General features: G+C 55.0%; 2 protein-coding genes across 7 annotated transcripts; one reads left to right on the top strand and one right to left on the bottom strand.

Annotated features, from left to right (window-relative positions):
* Window positions 1-972: 972 nt before the first annotated feature.
* CREB3L3 (cAMP responsive element binding protein 3 like 3) lies at window positions 973-9,650 on the top strand. 3 transcript variants are annotated; one of them, XM_032465910.1, is made up of 10 exons: window positions 973-1,126; window positions 1,606-1,734; window positions 2,159-2,456; window positions 3,464-3,576; window positions 5,045-5,179; window positions 5,719-5,825; window positions 7,317-7,385; window positions 8,270-8,354; window positions 8,559-8,655; window positions 8,858-9,650. In XM_032465910.1, the coding sequence occupies exons 1-10, from the start codon at window positions 1,100-1,102 to the stop codon at window positions 9,169-9,171; spliced, it is 1,374 nt and encodes a 457-aa protein (XP_032321801.1). In that variant the 5' UTR covers window positions 973-1,099; the 3' UTR covers window positions 9,172-9,650. The 3 variants fall into 3 exon arrangements, with proteins under 3 accessions (XP_032321801.1, XP_032321802.1, XP_032321800.1); XM_032465911.1 differs by having other exon boundaries at window positions 2,156-2,456; window positions 3,467-3,576; XM_032465909.1 differs by having other exon boundaries at window positions 2,156-2,456.
* Window positions 9,651-10,365: 715 nt separating this feature from the next.
* On the bottom strand, window positions 10,366-17,625 carry SIRT6 (sirtuin 6). Of its 4 annotated transcripts, XM_032465916.1 has the most exons (9): window positions 17,513-17,625; window positions 15,530-15,657; window positions 13,969-14,151; window positions 13,604-13,663; window positions 12,213-12,308; window positions 12,054-12,134; window positions 11,360-11,483; window positions 11,166-11,276; window positions 10,366-10,870 (listed from the first exon to the last, which is right to left on the bottom strand). In XM_032465916.1, exons 1-9 carry the CDS (start codon window positions 17,576-17,578, stop codon window positions 10,388-10,390), a joined length of 1,332 nt encoding a protein of 443 aa, XP_032321807.1. In that variant the 5' UTR covers window positions 17,579-17,625; the 3' UTR covers window positions 10,366-10,387. The 4 variants fall into 4 exon arrangements, with proteins under 4 accessions (XP_032321807.1, XP_032321804.1, XP_032321805.1 ...); XM_032465913.1 differs by having other exon boundaries at window positions 10,371-11,276; XM_032465914.1 differs by lacking the exon at window positions 17,513-17,625 and adding an exon at window positions 15,933-17,400 and having other exon boundaries at window positions 10,703-11,276.
* Window positions 17,626-17,682: the final 57 nt, after the last annotated feature.

The following is a 17,682-nucleotide window of genomic DNA, read 5'->3' as shown; positions in this document are numbered from 1 at the left end:
CACTGGGCGTCCAGAAGAGAATAAAAGAGACTCTCTTCTAGCCCCTAGGTGCTTACAGGTAGGGGCAGGGGAGGAATGAGGGAGGAATATAGGCAAGTGAACAAATTAGAGAATTTCAAATAGTGAGGGGTTCAGTGAAAAGAGTGATGTGATAAAGAAGCACGGGATGGGGGCTCCTCTCTGTTGGGGGGTCAGAGACAGCCTCTCAGCCGTCTGGGCTGAGATCCACAAATATCAAACATTCACAAATATGTGAACAGAGCGACCAGAGTTGGAGTGGAGGGGATAGGAGTTCCAGGCAGAGAGAACAGCTAGTGCAAAGGCCCTGAGGGGGGAATAAGTTTGGCTCAATAAATATTTATTGAAGGGAGGGTACGGCTCAGGGTTAGAGTGCGTGCCTAGCATGCGCAGGGTCCTGGGTTCAGTCCCCAGGGTTTCCATTAAAAATAAATAGATTTAAAAAAATAACCAACTAATTACCTCCCCACACCAAAAGATCTAATAAATATTTGTTGAGAACAAATGAATGACAGAGGATTCTAGAAGGAATTGGTTGCTCTGGTTTGGCCATGCAGGGCTTGCCGGGGGGTGGGTAGGGGCTCACCAGCTGCGATGGGGAGGGAAGCTCCTGGCAGAGGGAATGGCTCTGCCGAGGCCTGGGCTGTCTTGGTTTTGCTCTCTCCTGGGAGTAGACAGGACCCCGCCAGGACCCCGGGCTCTCTCGGAGCTGATGTCCAGGGACTATGACAAGAAACAGTCCCTGAAAGTAGGGGAGAGGTCATGGCAGAGCGGCAGCACGCCAGACTTTGGCCTTTGCCCTCTGCCGGCAGGAAAAGCACAAAATACCGAGATAACGGTCTTCCCTCCCCTCCCCCAAGCCTGCCCCGGTGTCACTGGCCCTCAATCCTGTCTGTCTTGCCTGTCCCCCAATCAGCACCTGGGGGTGGTCTGGGAGCTCCTCCTGACTATTTCAGCATCTTTTGAGGGTGGTGACAGAGCCACAGAGAGGAGCGGGCTGAGCCTGGGAGCCCTGGTGGTGGGGCGAGCCTCCAGCTCGGAGCAGACGCAGAAGTGTCTGGAGACAGAGCTGGTCGGGCTCATGGATGGGGATTTAGCAGCTGGAAAGGTGAGCCCTGCCACGGGGGAGGGAGGATTTATGCCAGGAACACTCCCCAAGCTCTCAGAATTGGCAGGAACCTCACACCCCATTGCACAGATGGGAAGACTGAGGCCCAGAGGGAGCATGCAGTGACCAAAATAGTGCCTCCATTCTGGGGCTGCTCTTGGTCTTTCTTCTAGCTTCCCCCCCCCCTTCCAGAAGGGGGGAATTTGGGCAGGATGGGGATATAAGAGAAGGCAGCTCACCCCCACGGGAGCATCTGTCAAGCACTTTTTAAAGAAATTGGCTCTCAGGCCGCAGAGTGTCTGGGTCAGCCTCACAGCACAGATTTGGAGACCGAGGCTTAGCAAGTGGGAGCGGCAGGTTCAACCTGGGGACTGAGCTGGGACTGAACTGGAGTGGGACGGACCTTGGGGTGGTGTGCAGATGGGTAATGGGGAGGAGAGGGGCTAAGTGACCTCACAAATGTCCCCTCCTTGCCCCAGATGACTTCCTCCACCAGTCCCACGGGCCCCATCGACAGCCTGGAGCTCTTGGATCTCCTGTTTGACAGGCAGGATGGCATCTTGAGACATGTAGAGCTGGGCGAGGACTGGGGCCACGTCGATGATCAGGTGATAACCGACTGCAGGCACCGGGGGCCAGAGCCAGAACTCCGCTCAGCTCTGTGCATTCACTGCTCGTGGTGGGCGATTTTAGCAAAGCAAGTTATTGTGCTTAACCTCTCAGCTATCCTAAGGGGCAGGTGACATTACCTCCTTAAAGGTGGGGAAACCGAGGCCCTGAGAGGGGTGGTAACTTGTCCTGGGTCACACAGCGTTTTGGAGCTGGGCTCAGACTTCAGCTTGGGGCTCGTGCCTCAACACAGTCGGATTGTGTTCAGGCGCCAACACCAGAGGCAAGAACATTAGTTCTTTCCACCTTGCAGAAGGGACAAGTGAAGCCCAGAGATGGTCAGTGGCTTGCCCAGAGTCACACAGTGATTCAAAGCAAAGCATAGGCCTCCTAATTCCCACTCATCCTTCTCCCTCCCAGCAGGTCCTGCCAGGCCCGGACTCTGATGATTTCCTCAACTCCATTCTGGGTTCTGGAGATTCAGTGCCCAACTCCCCGACCTGGTCTCCTGCAGGCAGTGACAGTGGCATCTCAGAAGATCTGCCCTCTGACCCCCAAGACACCCCTCCACGTGGTGGGGTGGCTGCCACCCCAGTCAGCTGCCATACCACGGAGTCTGGCAAGGAGCTCTGCCTCTCCTACCATCCTGGGCCCCTCTACCCCACCAGGCACCCTGGGCCAGTAACCCACGGGCTCGAGGCCTCCGTGGCCATAGACCTGGGTGAGTTCCGTGTCTTCACTCACTACCCTCACCTTGTTCCAGGCACTGTACGCACATACCCGCCCTTTGAGGTGGGTGCTGGGACGCTGTTGTGGGCTCAATTTGCAGATGGTTAGGGGATGAGTCAGAGCTATAGAGCTGGGTGAGGGGGTGTGGAGCTCAGTGGTAGAGTGTGTGCTTAACATGCATGAGGTCCTGGATTCAATACCCAGTATCTTCATTAAAAAAAAGTTTGAAAAAAAGAGCCACAGAGCTGGGATGCCACCCTGCCAGGCTGGCTCCAGCCCCAGACATCATGCTGGCAACCTCTGTTTTGTGCCTCCCATGCCTGGGTCCCAGTAGATGCTCAGTGAAAGTGTGTGAGGTCGTAGGAGCTCAGGCCTTGGGGTGCACCTTCTGGACTTGGGGAACAAGTCTCGTGCAGAAGACGCCCCCAGAAGGGCATCTTTTGTCTCTTGAGCCTCGCAGTGGGGTGGGAGCTCCTATTTGTCCCATTGGAGACTTGACAAAACTAAGGCTGAGAGACGTTTCATCGCTTACCCAAGGTCACACAGCTCTGCCCGGTCGGGGATTAGAACCGAAGGCTGTCTGACTGAAGTCTGGGGCTCTCCAGAGCACCTACGGTGTGCTAGGTACCTGGTGGGAGGGAACCACAGGTGAATCAGACCTGGTCCCTGCCCCGAGGGGGGAGATAAGGCCAGGCTGGCTGCAGATCTAGCCTTTAATCCTGGGTGATAACGGCCGCTCCCTCCTGGGCTGGCAGTGGGCTCCTGATAAAGTCCTGGTGAACTTGGGTTCCTGTGCTGTGGCAGAGGGAGACTGAGGCATCAGCTGGGGCTGTCCCCTTCAACCCAGGCCTGGGGGTCCTAAGCTGCGCCACAAGTCCCTAGCACACCGAGGTCAGTACTGGGAGCTTTGCTGGAGGAAGCAGGTAGAAGCTGGGACCTCAGGGCCCCCCCCCCCCCCACCGACTGTCTCCTTGTCTCTTTCCCCACCTGCCCCGTCAGAAGCGTGGAGCCCAGGACTGCACACCGAGGAGCGGGCTGGGCCGGCCAGCTCACCCCCGCGCCGCAGCCCCACGGTGAAGGACCTCCTGCTCTCCGGCAGCGGCGGGGCCACGGTGAGCCGCCCTGCCCCCAACCGGGGTAGTGGGGCTGGGGGACGCGCGGTCCCGGGGGCCCCGCTGCCTCCATTTCAAAAATAATAATAATAGCTAAAACTCACCAAGCACCTGCTATAGGCCGGCTACGCTTCTAAGTGGTTAAATGGGTTATCTCTTAATTCATAGCAACCCATGAAGATTCAGGTTCTTATCTCAGTTTTACATAGGAGCAAATGGGCACAGAGGGGTTCAGTAATTTGCCCTAAGTCACACAGCTGCTGCAGGCTCAATTCCTGGGCTGGCCCATTGGACCTGTTGTGCCCATTGCATGTTGACCAAGGGCCATCTGTTTCCTCTATCGGTAAACCAGAACTGCCAACCCAGTTAGTGTCCCCATTTCACAGATAAGCAAGCCAAGGCCCAGAGAGGTTGAGCCACAAAGTTACACAGCAAACAAGTGGCTGAGTCAGGATTTGAACTCCAGTTTGCCTGCTGCCCAAAGTTGTCCTGACAACCTCGAAACAAGGCCAGAATGCCCCTCCCAACTTAAGAGATGTGAGGTGAACACCAGCTGTGTACTCAGCCTCTGAGGACCTCATGGTCAAGAGGGGACAACTGACTACTCATGGAAGTGTATCGATAAAGAGAGAGGCAAGTCCAAGAAGGCTTCCTGGAGGAGGCAGAACTTCAGCAGGTCTTGAAGGATAGGAAACGTGAATGACTACTTTGGAAATGCTAACTGGCCTTTGTAAATGCATTAAATTTAATGTTGCATATCTGTGTGTAGATGACCTTGGAAAGTAGGAGACCATATCCCCATTTTGCAGATGAGCACACTGAGGTTTGGACCCTAAGAGAGACAATGGTTGTGCTGATTGATGGTCCGGAATTCTAGGGAGTGGAGTTTGATCCGATGAATGGGAGCCTGCCCCAGTCTCCCCCTTTACTCCTGAGCCTCCCATTCCACCCTGTGACATTGCTAAGACTTGGCACTCAGACAAGATTCTTTAATTTTTAGTGTTTCTATTTCATAATTTAAATTTAATTTTAAAATTGTTGCAATAGGCAAATGCACTCACACAGTCCAAGTTCCAAATGTACAAATGGGCACGTGGGGAGACTCGCCCTTCACCCCTGTTTCCCGGAGGCTCACTTGTTTAACTTGTCCCTGTTTGTTGGATTTCCCCTCTGCTGTTGCAGATGGCATTGCCATGAATGTTCAGAGCCCAGAGCAGTGCCTGGCATGGAGTAGGTGCTAAATACATAGCTGTCGAGTGACTATTTGTTAAACAAATGACAAACTTGTATCTGTAAGATTAATTCCTGGAAGTGGAATTGCTGGGTCAGAGGTCTGTGTGCTGGTTCTTTTGAGCCCTAGTGCCAGCGGGCACGCTACAGCAGACGGATCGATAGTTTCTCAGATCTGATGTCTTATTTCCCCAAAGCTCTCACTAACCCTAAAGCAATTCTCCTGGTTTCCCCACAGCAACATCACCTGGCAGCCCCCCACCTGTTGCGACCTGGGACCGGGCACTGCCAGGAGCTGGTGCTGACGGAGGATGAGAAGAAGCTGCTGGCCAAAGAAGGCATCACCCTGCCCACACAGCTGCCCCTCACCAAGGTGAGCCAGCGGGGCCCCTGGCTCCCAGGCTTGCCCCTTTCCTGCAGCTACCTGCCCACGAGTCTCACCTTTAGGTTTCTTGCATTAGAATTTTAGGACGTGTCTGTCATCGGAGCCAGAAAAATAATCCTCAGAGACAACTCAGTGGGGCTCTCTGGCTGGCCACAGTCCCCACCCAGCCTGTTCACTCAGCATCAATACCCAAATTTGCCTTTCCAGTCTGAAGACATCTTTAAGTCTTGATAACAACCAGCCCTGGGAAGGGCGCTGTTCCCACAGGTGGCCAGAAGGTGGCGCGATTTCACCAGCGCACAAAGTCGGTACCCAGTAACCGACTAGGATTGGGAGCTGGGACCCAGAACCCCCGCCTAGAGGCTCTGCAGGAATTCAGGGGCAGAAAACCTGGTCTTCAAGTCATTAGGGGTCTGCCCCCAGGTCCCTGAGTCTGGGATGGCTCCCATGGGAAGATAACAGCGTGAAGTTGTAGGGAGAATGGATCCTCCAGACTGACTCAGCCACCTCCCTGTGTCACTTTGCAGTATGAGGAAAGAGTGCTGAAAAAAATTCGCCGGAAAATCCGAAACAAACAGTCGGCCCAAGAAAGCCGGAAAAAGAAGAAGGAATATATTGACGGCCTGGAAACTCGGTAAGGCTGGGGCCCAAGGACTCTGCACTCCGGGGGGATCTTCACTCTGAGAGAGGGATGCAGTGGGGCTAAGGTCACAGTTTTCAGGACCTGATGAAATTAGAGCTGCTTCCTTCTCTGGGAGAGACCGTTTTTCATGTGAATAGCAAGGATGAAAAATGCTTACAGGTGGTACAGGGCTAGGGTTCGAGGTTTCTTTGTCTGCTAGCATATGTGATTTCAAGAAAGAGGACGGTATCATCCATCTAGTCCTGGCTCTCTGCTTGAAGATGGGACACTTACTTCCCTTGTCTGAGAATCACTGGTCCTGAGAGCTGCCATGGCTTCCTTGGGTGAGGAAGAAGGAAGGCTGAATTTCCTCAACTTAAGAATTGTGCACCCCAATCTCATCCAGTCACCTCTCTCAACTCATTTAGGGTACTGAGCGGCAGGCTCCTTATCATTCTTTAATAGAAACATAGGAGCTGAGCTAGTTCACTTTTTAAACCAAAAGTGATTTTATCACATTACAGGTCTCTTTGGGTTTTCTATTTCTTCTCAAGTCAATTCTGGGATGTCATATTCTCCTGGAAAGTTGTCCACTTCAAACATATTGACATAAAATTCTTCATAGTTTTCTTCTATTATTTTTAAGCTCTGAGTAATCTATAGTTATGCCCTTTTAAATAACTCATATTGTGTATTTGTGCCTTCTCTTGCTTTTTATCTTGATCAGTCTTGCCAAAAGTTTGTCTATTTTATTATTCTTTTCAAAGAATGAATTTCTGGACTTTCCTCTCACCCCACTGTATTTTTGTGTTCTAGTTCTTTTATTTCTACTCTTAGCTTTATTGTGTCTTTCACTGATTTTTTTTTTTTTTTGTGGGGAGTTTATTCTGTTGTTCATTCACTAATTTTTAAATGTGTACGTTCAGCTGGTGAAGCTGTATTAAGGCTATTCATTTTCCTCTCAGCACTGCTTTAGCTGCATCTTACATATGTGGATTTGTACCATTGTCATTACCATACAGTCCCTAGGTCTTCCCTAATTTACACTGTGGATTCTTCTTTATCCCATAATGTATTTAGAAGGAGAGCCTTTTAGTAGGGGAATTTATTCTCCTTCCTGGTTGGGATATGAGGACTAACATATTCTCATGCCAGGATTTGAGAGTTCTGACTCTACATCTGAGTGGTCTGGGCCAAGACCACATTCACAGGTGGATGCATACGGGAAGCATCACTGCCTAAGTCTGGCATTCCATTCCCAATCCTGGGTGCTCAGGCTGGAATAAAGCCCCCACATCCATGCAAAGATGGCACCTAGAAGCCAGGCAGAACTGTGTTCGAATATTGGCTTTGTCACAGACTTGCCAGGGTGCCTTTGGATGAATGACTTCCCCTCTCTGGCCTTGGGTTCCCTGCCTATAAAGTGGAGCCTCACAAAGAGATATTAATTAGACCTATTGATGACAGGCATATTCTGAATGTCTCTGTGACATTGCCCTGCAGGATGTCAGCCTGTACTGCCCAGAACCAGGAGCTTCAGAGGAAGGTCTTACATCTTGAGAAGCAGAACCTGTGAGTCTTCATCCAGCTGGGGCAGAGGACAGGGGGAGCTGGCTCCACAGTCTCTTGCAGGAGAGGTGGACATGGGGGTACAGCCTGTGTGCTGGCAGGGCAGATCAGGGGGTAAGGGCTCCACCTAGAAATGGGCAGGCTGCATAGAGGAGGGGACTTGGACTTGGACCCTTGAAGGATGTATAGGAGTTCACTCGATGGAAGATGCTCCCAGTGGGGGAATTGGCATATGAATGGGCAAAGGCTAGGAGTATGTTGTGTAGAACTGTGGGTGATTCTGTCTATGGGGTACATCCACCTAGTCCATTTTTATTTAGCATCTTCTAGGTGCCAGGCATAGTTCTGGACACTGGGACCCCAACAGTGAGCAAAACAGACACGGCCCCTCCACTTAAAGAACTCAGTGTTGTGGGAAACATACTCAAGGCAAACAAAAATTATAAAAGACCTTTCAAATAGTGATTGTCACTGGGAAGAAAAGTAAGAGGGGGCTGTTTTAGACAGAGAGATCAGATGAGGTGATATTTGAGATGACACCTGATGGATAAGGACGAAGCAGCTACAAAAAGACCCAGGGGAACAGTGTCCTCGGTACAGAGGGAACAGCTAGTACAAAGGCCCCGGGGCAGGAATGCTTGTGTGTTGGAGGAAGAGTGAGGGAACTATTTGTCTGGAGCAGAATGAGAGATGGGGAGAGAAGGAGGAGGTGAGGCAGGAAGGGGATAGGAGCAAAGAGGGAGGGTCTGGGACTTTTAAAATCAGTGGGGCCTTGAGGGATGTATGGGATTCAGAACTCAGCCCTCAGCTGGGCAGGGGACTCACAAAATGGACAAGGAGCCAGTCAGCCATGTAGGGCTCAGCCAAGCCTACCCATTTCCCCCAAGGTCCCTCTTGGAGCAGCTGAAGAAACTCCAGGCCATTGTGGTCCAGTCCACCACCAAGTCAGCTCACACAGGCACTTGCATAGCGGTGAGTCCTGGCCCCTAGCTCCGAGGGGATCCTTGGCCTTGGCAAAGGGGCCTGTGGGAGGAGGTGAGTGTGAGTAGGAGAATGGCCCTGAGCCCCAGCTCAAGCATGATCCAGTCTTCTGGGCCTTGGTTTCCCTGCCTCTGAGATGAGTGTGCTCACAGGGGAGGGGGAGGGATGCGGTGACCCCGCTCCCATCTCTGCCAGGTCCTGCTCTTCTCCTTCGCCCTCATCGTCCTCCCCTCCATCAGCCCTTTCGCCTCCAACAAAGCTGAGAGCCCAGGAGACTTCACACCTGTGCGAGGTAGGTGGACATGGGTCAGTCCTCCCTCAAAACCTCTCTGGGCTTCACCGTGGGCACACTCCCCTTGGCTCCCCAGCCCCCATACTGGGTCTCTGGGGAACTGGACCCCTTGCAACTGCTCCCTGAGGCTGGGAGCTAAGGAAATAAGGGACACCAACCCCCCACCCAGCCCATCCCTCATGCCTCCCCAACCCTTGCTCAGTTTTCTCCAGAACTTTGCACAACGACGGTGCATCTCGAGTGGCCCCAGATGCTGCACCAAGCTCCGAGGCCCCAGGACCCTGGCCCGAGGCTGGTGTACTTCAGGAAGGGTCTCCAGGCAGCCCCGGGGGGTACTGGGGACCCCGGGACACGCCGTCTGTGGACAACTCGACAGAGGATCTAGACAACTCTACCCTGGTCCAGGGCACTGAGATGAAGGAGCTGGATCGGGCCACCCTGCTGGACTGTGCTCCACCTAAGCCAGCACTCAGCCCGGGACAAGTGGGGCTGGAGGCGGCGGGTGGGGAGCTGTGAGCACCACGGGGACATGACCCCAGGCCCCTCTGCTCGAGGGTGCTGCAGTGGACAGTGACAGGCCCGGGGATTTCAGGTGAGGGAGAGACCCCTGAGGAGATACCAGGACGGAGATGCATAGACTCACAGCTACAGACCCAGGGACCCAGGCATATGCAGAAACTGACACTCAGACACAGGGTGACCATAGGGCCACAAAGCCTGAGAAACACACACAGACCCAGGTGCAGGAGGAGACAGGAAGACACGCACAGACTGATCCACAGACCCAGACAGATATACATACCAGGCCTCAACAAATCCCCGCCCCAGGGACTCCCTCCTGCCCCCTCGCACACAGTGGGGAGGAAGCAGCCAAGACTGCAGGGACGCTGGTCCCGGAGCACGGCCTGAGCTCTGAACTTCCAGGCAGCCATGGCCCACAGCCACCCCTTTTTCTAAGACTGCCGTGATCTTTAATAAAGTATTTTGACAGAACACGTCTGGTGTGGAGACAGAGTAAGGTAGGGGCTGAATTAGAGTCTGGGGCTCTCCAACCTACATAAGGAAGAACTGGAGGGCCTAGAATGGAGAGGAGTGAGGTGGAGAGACCTTGGACTCTTAGGCTGGAGCGGCGAAAAGAGAGGCGCCAGAGGCGTCTTCAGCACCTTGGAGAGCGGTGACGGGCGGCGCGCAGGGTTCTGGAGGCTCTGGAGGGCCCCGGAGGCCCTTCAAGGGTGTCCGCGGAAGGTCTGCGGCAGTTGCCTTCCTGGGGGCCGGGCTGTCCACCCTGCTTGTTTACCGGTTGAGGAAACGGAGGCGTCGGAAGAGATGAGACCCGCCTAAGATCGCAGCAGGGGAGGATTGAGCCCTCCCCCACTGCGCCTGCGCTCTTCCCTTAACGCGTCGCCCGCCGCAGCGCTGCCTGCTTTGCGCAGGTGCCGGAGGATTTCAATCGCGATGAGGAGACGCCGCCTCTCTCATCCCTTTAGAAGGGATCATAGCCTAGTAGCAGAGGGCACATATTAAGAAATCACACTAATAACAATTACAGTCTTAGGGCTCAAGGAATGCCAGCTGCTGGTAAGGCCCTCTTTCACCCCAGGCCTAGATTGCAAGGACGCACTGGCAGACGTTCCAGGGGGCGAGAGGACCACACACTCATGCTCCCGGGGACTAGGACCTGGCACAAAGTTGTGGATGTTAAACACAGACTCAGATGCAAGAAACTCTGCTTTTATTGCATTGAAGGCTTTTCTGGAAGCCTGGTAGAAGCCAAGTGGACCCACCTCTTTGTCCCTCCAGCCCCGAAGGCAGTGCAACCTCTATTGTCTGTCCTGCCATGAAGTTTGGCTCCTAAATGGTGGCTATGCCTCCTTTCCCTCGTGGAGGGACTATGAAGGCCATTTTGGAGTAGGCAGGGGTTGGGGAGTATGAGGACCTGGGGGGCAGAGGGAGTTAATTCCTGTTTAGGCTGGAAACCAGAGAGGGCCTGGCCACACCTCCCAAGAACATCCTGAGTCAGGGGCTGGGGCCTGGGGGAGGAGCAGGTGCCGGGGGTGTGAGCTCCAGGGTCAGGGTTTAGGGCGAGGATGCTCCTTCCCAGGCCCCCAGAGCTAAAGGGGGGTGCAATGAAGGGCAAGTCTGCCCCGGAGTCTGGAGCCCAGCTCTCAGCGCCCTGAGGGCTCCCCCCAAGGACAGAGACAAGTAACAAAGTGAGACCAGTAAGAAAAAAAAGAATCCATAGTTTCTATAAAAAGCCCCGCCCTCCCCAGGCCCCCTGGTCAGCTGGAAACCACCTCCGCCTTCACTCTTTTGGGGGGCCTGTGGGGGACAGGACTGTCCAGCCGCTCCCTTTTGGGGCTGGCGGGCCCAGAGCCGTTGTGCTGGGCAGAGGGCTCCACTGTGGGCTCCTGCTTGGGGCTGGCAGGCGCTGGGCCGTTGTGCTGGGCGGGGGTCTCCTCCTTGGGCTCCAGCTTGGGGGCTGGCGGGCGGGGCAGGGGCGGCAGCGCCCTCTCCAGCACGCGGGGGCCATCCCAGGCTGGGATCTCAAGGCCCAGGTGTTTCATGAGCCGGGTCATGACCTCATCTACGTAGCCGTGGATACGCAGGTCGGCATGACGGTCCTGCAGGGGTGGGGGCCGGTCAGGAGAAGGCTTGTGGGGGCCCACAGCAATGTTAGGGGTCAGGGCCGGGCTCTGGAACGTACATGCTTGGTGGGCTGAAGGTTGACGATGACCAGCCGGCCTCCGCGGCGCTTGGTGGCCAGTGGCAAGTTCCCACTAGGCCGGATTTGCAGGGAGGTGCCCAGGGTGACGGACAGGTCCGCGTTCCTGGGGCCCGGGAGGCATGATGAGTCTGAGCCCCTTGGCAAGGGTATCTGCAGTCCTCCTCCTGCCCTGTGAGGCTGAGGTGTGGGGGGGGGGCGTGGGGGGAGGGAGGCGGGGAAGCCGGCGGCAGGGCACCCAGCCACCGCGTTCCTGACCTGCCCTGAATCCTACCCCTCCCGCCTCCCTTCTGCCTGAACCTCCCACCCGGGTTGGCAGAGGTAGAGTTGCTGATGTGGGACTCCTGGGTTCCAATCCTGGCTCAGTCCCTTCCTGGCTGGGCAGCATGGATGGAGGAGTCAACTTGTGGCAGCCTCAGTTTCCTCGTCTGTAAAATGGCCCCAAGCAGCCCCCTCCCTGGGCTGTGATGAGGAGGGTGTGTGAGAGGCCTCTAGCCAGGGCCAGGGGTGTGAGGGCTCAGTATACAGGAGCTGCCACTATTACAGGGGAAGCAAGGCCCAGAGAGGGTGTGGACTGCTTCTTTCTGGAATCCTTTCCTGGTGTCCCCTGTGCTGCAGCTGGCTGTTTCTGCCCCCTCCCCCACCAGCCCCACCCTGGGCTGGTCTTCCGTCAGACCTGCTGGCCTCGTCGGCGAGAGCCAGGTCCCGGTCAGGCAGGGCATCCTCCCAGTCCAGGATGGTGTCTCTCAGCTCCCCCCTGCGATGGAGGGTTGGGGAGTCAGCAGGGAGACCCACCACCTCTCCTGGGGTCCAGGGCATGCGGAGGGCCGCTCACCTGCAGGCCCGCAGCCCCCTTGACTTGGCCACTGTGCAGAGCCGGCCGGTGGCCTTCAGGCCCATGCTGCCCACGACGGCGTCCCGGACGTACTGCCTGTGTCGGGGTAAAAGTGAGTCAGCCCACCGCCTGCTCCCTCCTGTGCGCCCACCCTGCGGCCCCACCTGGATGCCTCTTGCTTTTTTGTGGGGAGCTGTTCTCCCAGGAAAGCAGGGGCCACACAACCAGAATCTAAACACAAGGAGACATCCGGCAAACCCAGCATGGGGGTCTGGGGGGGCTGGCCTGGCTGCTTCAAAAGGCCCACAGCTGGGGAAACTGAGAAAGGTGGGAACTATTCCAAATAAAGGAGATGGATGAGACTTGACAGTGGCTCCCTGGGTTGGGTCCCGGACCAGGGAACACTGGGAATATGGACTGAGGATTGAATCATCGCCTTCTGTGGTTTTTACATTTCCCGACTTTAGTAACTGCACTGTGTCTCCTGGGAGATAAATGTCTCAAGGATTTAAGGGAAAAGGATGAGGAAATCTGCCCCTTGAACAGTACAGCAAATCCTAGCAACACAGAGAGAGAAGGAGAAACAAGTCGTGGCAAAACAGTGACACTGGTGAATCCAGGTTTTCAGGGTCAGCAAACTATGGCCACGAGGATCCAATTCAGCCCTCTGCTTCCTGCTTTTGTAACAGTTTTACTGGCACACAGCCACGCCCATTCCTTGATGTGTTGCCTACGGTGGCTTTCACGTTACAAGGGCAGAGCCAACGGTCATGCCAGAGTCTGGCCCAGAAAGCTGAAGACATTTACCATCTGGCCCCGTGCGGGAAAAGTTTGTGACCCCTGGTCTAGGTGAAGTGTGAGTTCATTGTAAGGTTCTTGTGAATTTTCCACAGGTTTAAATTTTTTCAAAATAAGTTTAGAGAGAAAAAGAATGTTTTAAAGTTGGGGCCCAACTGGTCTCAAATATTCCAGCTGCAGGGGAGCCCGGTGCACCTCTCCCCCCTGAGATGCTCACACTTGTGAGGCTGCCAACCAGCAGCGGGAGCCACGCCCAGAGCCCACCCGCTCCCGGAAGCTGGAAGAGGCAGGAAGGGTCCCTCCCGACAGGTTTCAGAGGGAGCACGGCCCTGCCAACACCTTGATTTTGAACTTGTAGCTTCCGCAACTATGAGACCCTCAATTTCTGCTGTTTTAAGTTACTCAGTTTATGGCAGTTTGTCCCAGCAGCCACAGGAAGTGAATACACCTCCCCAGGAGGAAGACATGCCCACAGGTCCCACCCTGGGGGGGTCACGCCCTCATCTCTAGTTCACCTCTCGAGACCCTTGTACAGAGCCTGCCCCGGGTGGTCCCCACCCTGTGTGCCCGCCCGCACCCTCCGCAGCACTCACGTCTTACACTTGACACATTCTTCTACAAACATGTTTCCGTGAAGCTCTGCCAACTTGTCCCTGTGGGAGGAGAAGGAAGACGCTTAGTGGAGAAGGAGGGACCCCGGAGCCCAGGCCGAGCGAGATGCAGGGATCAGGGCTGGAATTGCCTGGGGACTAGGAGGAGGGGATTCCTCAGTTCTCCAGAGGTGCCCAGGAGGTGCTGGCAGTGACAGCTGGGCACCAAACCTTTCTCCCAGTTGAAGCACCACATTGGTCTTGAGAGGGAGGGGCTACCATCAAAGCCCATTTTACAGATGAGGAAACTGAGGCTTGGGGAGGGGGCGGCCCACCCAAGGCCAAGCAGGGCTGGACCCCGGGTGCACCTGGGGAAGCCGGAGCGCACATGCAGCCCGTCCACATTCTGGCTGACTAGGAAGCGGAGGAGGCCCACGCGCTCCAGCTGCACCAGTGCCATGTGCGTCTTCGTGGGCCGCGCGTTCTCGAAGGTAGTGTCGAACTTGGGTGCCAGGCCCTGCTCCTCCATCGTCCAGACGCCATGGGGGCCCCTGAGGCGGCAGGTAGGAGAGACAGAGTTTAGGGAGCAGGGAGAGAGGAGGATAGAGGGAGAGAATGGTAGACAGAGAGACAAACAGAGGCAGAGAAAGATGGAGAATCAGAGAGAGACAGAGAGAGAGTGACACAGACAAAGATGGGGTCCAGGGGAAGGAAGGAGGGAGAACGCGGGATGCAAGGGCAGAAACTATTCAACAAACCCTTACTGCTGCTGTACTCAGCCTGGCCCTGTGCTGGGTGATGCTGGGGCCCCAGTGGACCCAGGCCCTGCCCTTGAGGAGGCCTCAGTCTTGTTGGGAGACACACAGGTGGACACAGGCCCTCCAGCCCTGTAGGGCTGAGGCAGAGGGAGGACCCAAAGCTGGGGCGGCCCAGTGGAAGTGGTGAGGGCTCTCTGTGAGACTGCGGGAAGGCTTCCGAGAGGAGGTTGAGCTGTCTCTTGAACAGAGAGGAAAGGGCAGGGCAGTTCAGACAGAAGAGGTACGCAGAGGCCAGGGGGCTGGCAACAGCCTGTGAGTGGTCTGGTGGCTGCTGTGGGAGCAGCAGGGGCTGAGGTTGGAGAGAGGATCCAGGGCTGGGTCAGGAAGGGCTTCGATTTCCAGTTTGAAGTACTTGGAACTCTCCTGTGTGGCAATGGGGAGCCGTGGCAATTATGGAAGGGGGATGAGCATCACACCTTAGAATTCTATCATTCCTCCAAGAATGAGGAATCTGTTCTGCTGTGAGAGTCTGTGCTGGGGGCCTGAGAGGCCTTAGAAAGAGAGTATAAATGCAAGAGGCCGGCCCTACGGGGTAGGGTTGCAAACTTAGCACCTACAGGAGCCACTCAGGGGCCACCAGTTTGAGACCCCTGCTTTTCAGCAACAAGACTCTTGTCTGACACAGGCTGCGTGAAGCACAGGGACGTCAGACATCATCTGGTCTCACACCTCATTTACAGGTGAGGAAACGGAGGTCCGCGTGGTTAAACCACCTGCCCCACCAGGTCAGATAGAAAAATATTTGCAAGTGAGTATGGAGCTAACTGTCCCCTTCTTCTATGGAAATAATAGAACCCCAATATTTAACCAAACACAGTGAGCCTAGACAAAAGACTACATTTCCCAGCATCACTTGCCGCTAGGTATGGTTAGGTGACCAAGTTCTGGCCAATGGGTTGTGCATGGAATGTTGGGTATGATTTAATGGGATAGGCTTAAAAAGGAGGGGTCTTTCCCTTCCCCAACACCCCAGGTGACTGACTGATCACCCCAGACTCAGTGGGAGGGAAGGCAGCAGGAAAGGTTCTGATGCCTGGGCATCTGTGAGCACACAGGGAAGCCCCTGGTAGCATGGCAGGCCCTGCCTCAACTTCCCTCCACACCCATGGACCTGAAGTCGGGGATGCCTGAGGCGGTGCTAATGCCCGCGCCTGTGTGGAACACCACGTTGGAGGACTGCCAGACTAGCTGCGCCAGCTCCCACACCTTCTGCTCCAACTCCTCAGGGGGGTCAAAGACCTGTTGGGTGAGAGAAAGCAGAAGGGAGGGGTCAAAACATGTCCCACAGTGCAAGGCCACAAGCCACAGGCTGAACTGCCCTGTCTTTGCCCACGGGGAGGAGAATGGATGGGAAAAGGCAGTTTGTCATCAAGTCCTTCCTCCACCCACAGCCCTCCAGGGCTCCCATCTCTCTCAAGGGAAAAGCCCAAGTTCTGTTCAAGGCCCACAAGGTCCTACACCACCTGCCTTATCTCCTCCCTGCCCTCCCTCCTCCCTCTCACCCCCTCACTCACTCTGCTCCAGCCACACAGGCCTCTTCACTGTTCCTCCAACACGCAAGGTGTGGTCCAGCCTCAGTGCCTTTGCGTGGGCTGTGCCCTCTGTATGGAATGCCCTTTGCCCAGACACCCACATGGCTCCCTCTTCACCTCCACTAGGTCTTGGCTCAAAAGTCATCTCATTTGTACACTCACATTCATAGCAGCATTATTTGTAGTAGCCAAAACGTGGGAGCAACCCCACTGTCCATCAACAGATTAACGGCTAAACAAACATGGTCTATACATAAAAGGGAATGTTATTAAGCCTTTAAAAGGGAGGAGATTCTGACACATGCTACAACATGGAAGAACCCTGAGGACATTATGCTCAGTGAAATAAGCCAGACACAAAAACACAAATGCTGTAAGATTCCAATTATGTGAGGTCCCTAGAGGAGTCAGATTCACAGAGACAGAAAGTAGATGGTGAGTGACAGGGGCTGGGGGAGGGGATGGAGAGTTGGTGTTTAGTGGGGACTAAGTTTCAGTTTGAGAAAATGAGAAAGTTCTGCAGATGGATGGTGGAGAAGGTTTCACAAGATTGTATGAATGTATTTAATACTGCTAAACCATACACTTAAAAGTGGCTAAGACAGTAAATTTTATGTTATGTATATTTTACCACAATTTTTGAAATTAGGGGAAAAAATAGTTATCTTAGTGATGTCTCCCCACCACCTGGTTTCAGTGCAGCCCCCAGTTCTCCTCATCATCTGCTTTACTTTCCTCCATAGCACATACCACCATCTGACTTCTTATATTTATTTGCTCCTCATCAGTCTCCCGGCTGGAACCAGGAGGTTTGGCCTGTCTGGTTCCCCAGTGTGGCCCCAGGGCAGAGAAAGGGGCTGGTGCACGGTAGGTGCTCAATAAACGTGTATGGAATGAAATGAAACACAGGAGAGAAGAGTGGGGTTTCACACCACCAGAGAGTTCATTAAATGCCTGACTCCTGACCCCTGACTCAGAATGAACCGCCTAGCCTTTTCGGGATGCCGGCAATCTTCCCACCAGTTTACAGAAAGCGAGAGGAGGCCAGAAGGGATGTGACCCGGCCAAGGTCTTGGTGTATGGAAGGACCTCCTCTCAGTGTGGCCAGAGGATCTTTCTGACTTAAATCCTCCAGGTTCCTCTCCAGGTCAAAACCCTTCCTCATCACCCTCAGGATAGTGCCAACGCCCCAGTTTCGCATTTTAGGCCCATCCTGGCCTCGTTCTGGAAACCTCTCTGGCCAAATCTGTTCTCCAAGTTTATTTTCACTTCCCCGCCTTTGCCCCTTCCGCCTGGAACTACATCCCCTGCTCTCCCATCATTACTTCAAGATGTCTCGGACGCGGGTCCTTCTCTCAGTCCCAGCCTGACCGACCCAGAGCTGGGCGTGTACGCGTCCTGGGGCGCGCTGGGGCGTCACTTCCCGCCCCCTCCCCACTGGGAAGTCCCTCCCATTGTCTAGCCTCAGTGTCTCCTGATATTCCCACAATACCCCGCTGTTGGCCGGCCCCGCCCAGGTCACGGCCCTGGGGACGGCCGCCGGGACCCCCGGCCGCGCTCACCTCCGGCAGGCCGCACTTGCCCTTGTCTGCGTACGGCGACAGCCCCGCAGCGTAATTCACCGACATCCTCGCGGCCCCAACGGGAACAATAAAGTTTCCCTTGTTGCGGCCGCTTCCGCCGGAAACGGGGGTGGGAAGGGGGAGGAAGGAGGAGCCGCATTCCCATCCTC

Source organism: Camelus ferus, chromosome 22 (assembly GCF_009834535.1).
Source record: "Camelus ferus isolate YT-003-E chromosome 22, BCGSAC_Cfer_1.0, whole genome shotgun sequence".
In the NCBI taxonomy this organism is placed as follows: domain Eukaryota; kingdom Metazoa; phylum Chordata; class Mammalia; order Artiodactyla; family Camelidae; genus Camelus; species Camelus ferus.
This window is presented reverse-complemented; position numbering and strand designations above follow the sequence as displayed.